General features: G+C 38.0%; 1 protein-coding gene across 1 annotated transcript in view; it reads right to left on the bottom strand.

Moving 5' to 3' along the window:
* Positions 1-901: 901 nt before the first annotated feature.
* Positions 902-11,066, bottom strand: part of LOC123509883 (kelch-like ECH-associated protein 1B) — a 29,702-nt gene continuing 19,537 nt past the window's right edge. The window contains 10 exon segments of the mRNA XM_045264477.1: positions 902-3,608; positions 3,611-3,631; positions 3,962-4,587; positions 5,057-5,223; positions 7,131-7,233; positions 7,789-7,964; positions 8,071-8,220; positions 8,475-8,639; positions 8,887-9,000; positions 9,328-9,928. Coding sequence (XP_045120412.1) covers positions 3,478-3,608; positions 3,611-3,631; positions 3,962-4,587; positions 5,057-5,223; positions 7,131-7,233; positions 7,789-7,964; positions 8,071-8,220; positions 8,475-8,639; positions 8,887-9,000; positions 9,328-9,513 — 1,839 coding nt within the window. The 5' untranslated portion in view covers positions 9,514-9,928 and the 3' untranslated portion in view covers positions 902-3,477.

Below are 11,066 nucleotides of genomic sequence, written 5' to 3'. Positions count from 1 at the left end.
TCCCTCTGCCATCCTAATACAATGGCATTCTAATGAAGGCTTAATTTCGAAGATGGTTATGATCCTTTGTGAAAACAATGAAACAAGTTTAAATAAATTTCACAAACAAATATTTAAAGTTTATTTTAACCATTTGTGCATCTCAGTTGTAACAGGCGTCCCTGCATCAATAAATAAGCACTTCAGAGGGGAGAATAATCCTCACTACTAGTCCAGTCTCACAAACTGCTTTGGTTGGCACAAAGAGGAAACTAGGCATCTCACTATTCAGATTTAATAAGTTACAAAGCCAGGATGGATGCCTTGGTATCATCTACTTGATGACAAATACATATTAGTTTGATTTTCAAAAATTATAAATCAACCCACATTATTACAATATTTACACTTCTGTACATTCGTTGCATGAGTAGGTTCAGATGATTTTCAAGTCCTGCAAAAATGCAAAACCAGTGAAACATCACAGAAAGTTAGTGGTACATTTATCACAGATAATATCATGATGTGTCCTCACAAAGTGGGAGGAACAGAAACCTTGAACTCACTCACCCAACCTGCCTCACTCGACATAAATGTTGTATTCATGCCCGAGGCTTGGCACCCACCACTCTCCCTGGTGCCATCTCCTCATCTTTATTCAACCACACAAAAAGATGAGGTACTGCAGAAATGCCTTAAATTAATGTACATAACATATTGCCCCAAGAAAATGGAATGTTCACCAAGAGCCACAGACTGTTCAGGGGTTCATTCATCTAAGATATACAATGATGCAAATTTTTAAGTCGGGAAGTAAACCAAGAAACTGCTGATATATATATATATATATATATATATATATATATATATATATATATATATATATATATATATATATATATATATATATATATATAGATAGATAGATAGATAGATAGATAGATAGATAGATAGATAGATAGATAGATAGATAGATAGATAGATAGACAGACAGATCTATGTAAAATAAAAATATGCTTTTCAAAAAAATGAAAACCACTAGTTAGAATTCAATCCTTCAATCCCTGTTATATCAAACACACCAAATATGTTAGAAATACTTTCAGGTGAAAGTATGTATATTCTACAAACAGTACTGCATTACTTTTTAAACATCAAAAACAATGCTCTTCACATGCATACATTTGGCTGAGAAACGGCGCGTGTAGAATACATATTAATGTGAATCGGCGACTGGAACCACAAGTTTGGTGCACAATACAATTTGGTAACTTTAGAAAAAATGTGCAGAAAGGATCACTGTAGTTCAAAAAAAGAAAGAAAAATTTGTCCATTTACACTAGGCTGTCCAGAAGCAACTCAGAATTCCCAGAGGTGAGCAAGACTTGGGATGATAGACAGACTACCTGCATCTTTACATTCATCCATGCAAGATAATATTGTGCAAGTCTTTACTGTTAATGCATTTGGTACATAATGAAACTGATTTGGATGATGTATATTCCATTAACACTTGCAATATCTATGAACAATAAAGTTACTGCAAGAGTAATGTTAAAAATAAAGGAAATAGTCATAATGACAACATATAAATACAAATTCCTCTATCAAAGATAAATACTATGATAATTTCAGCAATTCACACTTTCCACTTTTAAAAATTGATAAAGCTTTATAAGCAATTGATTACATGATTGCAATTAGTGGCCTGTTTTGCAAGTCTTTCAAGTTATTACAGTCCCTTATATGCAGCTTGGCTGCTGCTATCACGAATTACTATGTATATAGATAAAGCAGATACAGTCATATTTCTTATGATTAACATAAGCATGTTTTCTGAGACAGACCTGATCACAACCACTCATAGTTGGATTGGACAGTCTAATCTTGATAAAACCAACTTCAACACCAAAAGTGTATTGACCTTCCTGTTCTGGAGCAGAGGATTATAACATCTGTATCTAATCCTGATAAGTATCCTGCATGTATATTCACTCATGACCCAAATATTTTCGCACTCCAGTTCATCATGATGATGACAAGTGAATTTAACAGGGATATCCCCTCACACTCCTTCACTGCTGTCCTGACAAAGTAAGACAATCTCAGAAGGCATAATCACTTGTAACAGGTCTTCACTGTCTCAAAACTAGCAGTAATACATTATGACAGAGCCACCTGTGACCAGTCAAACTACCTTATTAAAATGCATATTGCATTTGTTTCACTGCCTAGCATTTTATTTACTCAACAACTATCTGATCTGCCAACACTTTCCCGACAAAAGCTGATGACTGACAGATTTTCAATAGATCAAAGAACTTTGCATAGAAGAAAACTAGTAGATCCAGATATTACATGGTTACTTATCTTGTACCCAAGACTTAACATCACCATGGACTGCCATAAAGAGCATCAGAATGAAATTAATAAAGAGACCCTGCTGATCAATTTGCTGTCCACACAAGTATATGGTATTTAGAATTCAAGTGTGATTCTTTTCATTCTTCAAACCTAAGTGAAATGCTTGCTATTTCTATATTCATTGCATATCTATCAAGCTCACAGCCATAAAGAAATCCAATACTCTTCTATCTACACATGTACATACTTTCCTCTTTGGCCTGAGTTGTATGGTCACAATACATACAATGAATATGAGAGTAAAGAATATGCACACATGTAGTGACAATGGTATGATAAAATGTAGGTGATGTGGTATGGTAAATGAATGAATATGCAATGAATATGGTCATAGCAACTCAAAGATCAGTTCATAAGTAATAGAAGAGTTCAACAGAGATAAATAAATGATAAAGATATACATTCCTTCACACTCATTACTGAAACTTAGGTGGCCTGCAGTATTGCATAGAATGTCAATATTAGAGTCTCAAGGATTGAATTATGGATGACCAGCAGCTAAGTTCACATCCTTGGGCATTCCTTCACCTCTTGACTTGAGTGTTGGTTTTAAGTTTTTGATTCTCCAGTGACATCCTGTCTGGCTTAGTGTGGGAAGTGATGATGGCGGTTGTGGTGGTGCGAGTGATGGTGGACAATGATGATACAATGACAACTATAATAATGAGATGATAATGATAAAACTACTATACATTATGAGGAGTTCTGTACACCACATATTTTCAGTGCCATTATCAAGAAAGATTTCTGCTGTTTTTTAAATTGTCACCTGCCATATTCTACAAACAGTTCTGAATATTTCCAATAGTATATACAACTTGTCTTTGGACTTGAGTATGGCTTCATTATATCCTGAGACAGTAGATCCCAGCAATAAACAGACAGATGTACAAATACTGAATTATAAGTAGCTATAACAGAAACTTGAGAGGAAAATTCATGACAACTGCTCCTGCCATTTATCTAGTTTCTCATGAATGCAATTTTCTATGTCTTGTGAATGATTAATCCTGGGTACCTACTTCTTCCTAACTGGAATACCGAGGACACTCCTATGTTACTGCAGGTCCTGTGTTATCTGGTGTCTGAGTGAAGGAGGCAGGGGTGGAAGGAGGAGGCTGAGGCATGCCCTGATCTGCCCCAAGGAAGAGGTCTGCATTCACGCCATTCATTTCTTTGGTAATCATAAATTTCCACAGAAGAGAGAATTGGCTCCCATCATACCCACCTGAGGAAGAGAAAGGCATCATGACATATGGCTTGTGTAAAAATACTCTAGCTGGATCAGTAACATTCAATACAATTAAAATAAATGGGTTGGTAAGGAAATATAATAAGTAAACAACAATTTGATTATAACACTAAGCAATGTACTGATAAACAATATTTATCAACTGCACCTCAGACATAATCTGATCATTCATCAAAAAATGAGAGTGCAAGTAACAGGACAGAAATACAGTAAAGCTAACTCTAATGGATCTGCTGTCAAGTCTGCAAGAAATTAATGTGGAAGCCCACAATTTATGGAACAGAACATGTGCTCATCTCAACTCACCCATCACAAAGATCTTCCCATCCCAGACCGAAACAGTCATGGCTGAGCGAGGGGTCTTGATGGGAGCCACTGAAGTCCATGTGTCTGTTTCAGTGTCATATTTCTCCACTGAGCAAAGCTGGTGTTGGCCATCGTAGCCACCAATGACATATATATTGTTCCCCAGCGAGCACACACCTGCACCACTCCTGGGGATCCTTATGGGTGACACAAGAGTCCACCTGTCATTCTCGGGGTGATAACACTCAACGGAATTGAGACGTTGTTCACCATTATATCCTCCGACAGCATACATGAGTCTGTTTACCACTGCCACTCCCACCCCCATCCTGGCACATGACATAGGATGCACTAGAGTCCACTGGTCATCATCTGGTTCATATTTTTCCACTGTGTTATGGCAGGTGGCACCATTGGCCCCACCCACAGCATACAACTGGCTGTCCAGCACTGCTACTCCCAGACGGTTGCGAGGATAGTTCATCCTGGCTCGCTGCTTCCAAGAGTTTGTCAGTGGGTTGAAGGAATCCACCCAGTTACTGTCGTGGTAATTCCCATTGGGTAGGATGTTCCTCCCTCCCACAGCATAAAATATTCCTCTAAGATATGCTGCTCCCAAGCCTGACCTGTGGACAAGGGTCTTTATTTAGTCACTCACAGTTATCATCAGCTCAAGTACTATTCTCCATAAAGCACTACACTTCTCACATATAAAAAATGCAGTTACCTTTTAATAAATAGAGAATACACTTTAAAAAGCCCACAAAAACTATCTACTTCTGAGCTATGCTATGGGTGACAGCCTGTTAATTCATACATATTTAAGGTAAAATAAACACCAACAGCTTCTACAAATCTCTTAAATATTAGTAAAGGACATAAACCACTATATTAAAGAACAATGAAGAAGCTTTACCTCTGATTGTGAATTTACTCTTACTTCTTAAGGTTCCTGTCATTCAAGATAAAGGAACACAGCCTATCTACCATCTAACTGTAGCTATACTCATGAAGCAAAACCATGGGAAGGATAAAAGCACATCAAATACTCTAACCCCTGAAGGAGGATTTACACAGAAGGCAGTGGATGGTCACCTTGCTACAGGCAGTCTTGAAAGCTGAGTCCATTGGTGCTCCTCCACATCATAACACTCCAGGGTGTCCAGACTCTGCCGGTTGGAGTAGCCTCCCACCAAGTATATGACACATGGGGCATTGGGAGTCCTCTCTTTCTGCATGGGTGGCTTGTGTAATGTCAGGTCCTGCAAAGGGCAAGCCACACACAATTAAATTCTCTGTTTTATGCCTACATTTTTTAATACACTAAAGCTTTTGTGAATTTCCCAAAACTACTGATGCATAGCTTTATATTCTGACTATGAAAATTTGTACTCAATTCAAATTTCAGCTTATAGCATTCCTAATCATACATTTTCTTCACATATATTCAACACTTACTGCATTCTGAAATTCTTAGATTCTTAGTTGCAGATCTTCTTTTGTGTGTGTGTGTATTTACCTAATTGTATTTACCTAATTGTAACATACGGGAAAAGAGCTATGCTCGTGTTGTCCCGTCTCCATATCTATTAATGTCCAGCTTTTTCTTAAAATCATGAATATTCCTTGCGTTGACCACTTCCACGTCTAAACTATTCCATGCTTCCACCCTTCTATGAGGAAGCTATATTTTTCACATCTCTCCTATAAGTGGCCATTTTAGTTTTTTCCCATGCCCTCTCGACATTCTTTCATTCCACATACACAGATCTTCCCTATCCATTTTTCCATGCCAATCATCACTCTGTATATTGCTATCAGGTCTCCCCTTTCTCTTCTGTTTTCCAGGGTTGGAAGTTGCATTCTTTTCAGTCTGTCTTCATAAGTCAAATCTCTTAAGTCAGGCACCATTTTCGTTGCAGCCCTCTGTACTTTCTCTAGTTTCCTTATGTGTTTCTTTAAGTTCGGAGCCCACTGTATTGTTGCATATTCAAGCCTCGGTCTTATCATTGCAGTAATTATTTTCTTCATCATTTCTTCATCTAGATATACGAACGCCACTCTTATGTTCCTCAATAAGTTCAATACTTCTCCAATTATTTTGTTTATATGTCTCTCTGGCGATAGGTCATTGGTAATTGTCACCCCAAGGTCTTTTTCTTCATGACTGGTTTTATGTCTTCATTTCCTATCTTGTACATACTCCTGATTCTTCTTTCACTCTTGCCAAACTCTATTTTCTTGCATTTTGTCGTGTTGAACTCCATTTGCCATGTACAGCTCCATTTCCATATTCTGTCCAAGTCTTCCTGGAGTAGTTCGCAATCTTTGTCACATCTCACTTTTCTTAACAATTTTGCATCGTCTGCAAATAGGCTCACATAACTGGACACCCCATCCACCATGTCATTTATGTAGACCGCGAACATTACTGGTGCCAACACTGATCCCTGTGGAACTCCACTCTCCACCAATCCCCATTCTGATGGTCTGTCCTTAATTATTGTTCTCATTTCTCTTCCTACCAAAAGTCTTCCATCCATTTTAGTAAACTGCCATGCACTCCTCCTACCATTTCAAGTTTCCAGATCAGTCTCTGGTGTGGTACCTTATCAAAGGCCTTTTTAAATCCAGATATATTCCATCAGCCCAACCATCTCTTTCCTGTATTACATCTATCACCCTCGAATAGTAACATACCAGGTTTGTCGTGCATGAACGCCCTTTTCTAAAACCAAATTGACACTCACAAAGTATGTCATTTTTCTCCAAGAAGTCTGTCCATCTATTCTTCACCACCCTCTCACACATCTTAGCTACCACACTTGTAAGTGACACTGGTCTATAGTTCAATGGGTCTCTCTTGTTACCTGATTTATAGATTGGGACAATGTTAGCTGTGTGTGTGTGTGTGTGTGTGTGTGTGTGTGTGTGTGTGTGTGTGTGTATATATATATATATATATATATATATATATATATATATATATATATATATATATATATATATATATATATATATATATATATATATATATATATTCTTTATCATATTTTTATCTTCATATATATAAGTACTATAGTTCCATCATTGTTGTTGTTTACCAGATAATGTCCTCTGCTATCAGGCCCTATCACCTTCAATCTGGTAATGTAAGTAACACACGTACCTCAAAGATCTTGGCAAGGTATTCTCTACACGCAGGAGCCTTTCTCAGTAGTTTACAATTCTTCATCTGTTCCGTCAAAAATCTTGGTGAGAGATACTGACATCTGAAAATAAGGAATAATATGCATAAAATTCTTGAAAAAAGAAAAATAAATAAATAAATAAAAATTCCAATATAATCTTCTTTTACTATGTAGAAAGTAAGTATAATACAAGAGCAGCTACTGATTTGTATATTACACTGAGATGTCTCACATATATTAAAGAAGTGTACAAGTGTGATTAAAAACATACACTGGGATATCTAGTTTAACTGTTGCTTTACTATAAGTCAACATTTATAATACACATAGAATTGGATGGTAATATTCTTCTAACCTGACCACTAAGGGCATAGCAGCTTAGATATGCTTCCCTTACAAAAGCAGCTAGAAAAATTAGAAATTCACCCTACTTCATTTGGAACTGGAACTTGTACCTGCTCTCAACTCTATCAAAAGCAGCCACAAGTGAGTGGCAGCTGGCAATGAGAATCTAAAACTGAAGTGCAGTGTGGTTAGACAATCAGCCATCAAAATTGGGTTCAACAGTACATATTTGATACACATCTGTGTGCTCTCTCTCTCTCTCTCTCTCTTGCTGTGGCATCACAGTCTCACCTGACTGCCTGTAGGATGTGTTCCATCTTGGGCTGTCTGTTGTCCTCATCGTGCATCACCCACTTCAGCACAGCATTGTACACGTCCTTCTCATCAGGGACATTGAGCTCATCACGCTGAATGAGGTTCAGGAGCTGACAGCTTGATAACTGCAAGAACTCCTCCTCCATGGATACCTGTCAAAATATTCTTTTAGAATATCATATTTGCAAAACCAATAAATGAGGCATCAGTTAATTCTAATACATATAAAAATATAGGAAACATTTGATCAGCGCACACCTCTGAGAAGTGCTGCTCGATGAAAGTGTTGGCCTTGCGGTACAGATCCATACACCCGTGCTGTTGTGCAAAGCTTGCAATACCAATAGCATTTCCTGCTTCAAGCTGCTGCTCAAGGAAAGTACAGCAGGCATCTATCACATGATTCATCTGAAATGGAAACATAGTAATTATGTACATGTAATGTTTTATCATAATCATGGTAGTACTTTTACCATAATGACTGCAATTATGCCATGTTAAGTCATCTTAAAAGTTCAGTGTTTATGAACGACATGGTAAGACAAAATCATGGCAGGGTTTGTCGAACTGCCATTAGTTAAAGAAGGCCAATACATATGTATGAAGGTGTACATTAATCATGATGGCATCAATGGTAACAGAATTCAAAATGCTATACAAACCTGGAACATGGTGGCAGCAGGCAGGAGCTGACAAACCAGCATTTCATTGATGACTATCTCCCCGGTGTACATGAAGCATAGCAGGTGGGCCAGCACAGTGGGACACACCCCCTGTAACCGCACCGTGTTCCTCTCAGACTCTCGCAAGCCTCCTGTAAACATGGCCTGATAATGGACACCATTACTTTAGCTAGTAACTAATACATCAGGATGTTACATATTGTATGGAAACAAGAATAAAGTCACAAATATAAATTTTGCTGTAAAATGTTGACAAATTTTAAAATTTCCCCATACTTTCCTTACTCAGATGTCAATCACAAAGTAACAAATTCATCTTATAACATTTCGTATTTTTCATCTCCTTGTGCTTCTCTTACTTGTGTTTCAACTACAAATAACACTAATTTACCTTGAAGTATGGGCTTGCTGCTGCTAGCACTATTTTGTGGCCGTGGAAGATCTCACGTCCCACCTCCAGCTTCACATCAGTCAACATTTGGTTGCTTTTCATCAACAGCATCATCTGGAAACACATAACTCAACATTAGCCAACAACATGTAACACACAGTAGTGCAGTAGAGTACTTTATGCTGCTTATTTCCTAGTTAATAGACTCCTCTAACCTAAAACATGTTAAATGACAGTTAACAAGATATTCTGTGAAAACAAGCTGTATTTTCTTATTTTGCCAAAATTATTACTAATAATTCTTGCTAAATTTATTAAAACAGATTAACAAGCAAAACTATCAGCTTCAAAATCCTCACTCCTGATTCATGGCCTTCACCTTACTGTGGCCACAGGATTTATGATACTGTGTGATTTAACTTCCTTAACTTTAACACAAACCTGAAAAGCATCATTCTTGTACTCTGAGATGCAGAACTTGATCTCTCCTGAGTCCCTGTAAGAGGCTCCTGTGTAGTGGCGGACTCTGATGCATCCCCTTGCTGCTCCTCCACTACTGGCACCACCACGCCCCTTCCCTCCACATCCGGTCTCTTCCATCTCTATGTCAGAGTGCCATGTGGCCATCTCACAACAGTCACAGTGTTCAAGGCATCTGTCACCCTAAGAATGCCACACAGCTTGCCAATCTCTCTCCCAACACCTTGCCACTCAGCTCTAGACAGAAATATGTTTCTATCTCTTTCCAGAATTCTAATACCACCTGGCACCTTATCTATGAAAGTATCTGTGGCATTTGAATATCCAATTTTCATTCTCTAAAATGCACATTCGCTGTCAGCAGTTTCTACACATGGATCACAGACGTTTTTACTTCTTTTCCCACAATGCTTTCACTACATCTTGTAAACATAATGTTTTGGATAGCACACCCCATCAAACAGCCAGCTTTCTCTCCTTGCATCCATTGTGGAGACTGCTATGAGAGATGCAACAACCCCAGAATGCTGCATTTTGCTGCTACTGTCCCTCCATGCAACACCTGCAATAAGTAACATAATATGAGCAAAATACCACACAATCACTGAGAAACACATCAATCTTCTGTAAGAAACATTGGCATATGGGGAGGCATTAGCATAGTAACTGTGGATGGTATCATGAACCTTGGTGTGTGTTTGTGATTCATACGTCTGAGTAATGTTTGCCTTGCGGTGCTTGAGAAGAAGGACTGTTATGAATCAAATCAATTTACTGTGCCTGTGAATCAGCCACATATATTTAAATAACCTATTTTGAATGTACTTTCTTGTCAGAAGTGTTCATATAAAGTGTTAGTGGTTTCTATCCATCACCATGAATGGGTGCCAAGGTCATCATCTGTGGTGCCTTCCTGTCAGCTGTGAGGGCTCTCATGGGAATAACTGGTTTAGGTGTTCTCATATTCCTCTGTCCACACACAGCTTTCAATTGGTTCTTGTGCAATATAACACTTCTCATTACCATTCACTGCAGGATGATTTGTAACTGTACAGATTATATCATTAATTTCTTTGGATGACTATGCACCATTTACATACATGTGCAAAGGCATATCACCCTGACAAATAAGATGGGGAGCCAGAAGTGAGAGTAAATACTTCACCATTGCTCTCACATAGGCAAATCATCATCACAATGTAAGTGACAAAATACAACTTTCTATCAATATAAATAATCTTTTAAATGTCACATTGATGATGAGCTTAAGTCTTGTCAACGCTATAAATTTCTAAAATTATTGTTTAATCACTAAATTGAGATAGAATAATTTAAATCTTATAACATTCAAGACGAGATGCGTTACAAAATGTTGGGGCCTAGCTTGTGTCTAGTCACGTAACCATCAGACTCAGTGACAACCCTTCAACTAACCCTTGAGTGAAAAACCTCAAGTGTTTAATTATTCACCCCGGCTACTTTATTCACAAAGGAGGAAACGATTCACCCTAGTAACCTTTATGGCTGAAGTAATACGTGAATACCTTACGACCACACTCATTCAGTTAATCACTCGCTGGTAGATGAATATTCCGTACAGCACCATCCAGACCGTGGCACCACCACCGCCGCCGACAGCACAGGTAAACACACACGCATACACACAAACACTTTACATCAACACAATGCAGTGATCTGAA

The sequence above is a fragment of the Portunus trituberculatus genome, chromosome 27, assembly GCF_017591435.1.
Source record: "Portunus trituberculatus isolate SZX2019 chromosome 27, ASM1759143v1, whole genome shotgun sequence".
Classification (NCBI taxonomy): domain Eukaryota; kingdom Metazoa; phylum Arthropoda; class Malacostraca; order Decapoda; family Portunidae; genus Portunus; species Portunus trituberculatus.
The sequence above is the reverse complement of the archived record's forward strand: the minus strand, read 5'-3'. Positions and strand labels throughout refer to the sequence as shown.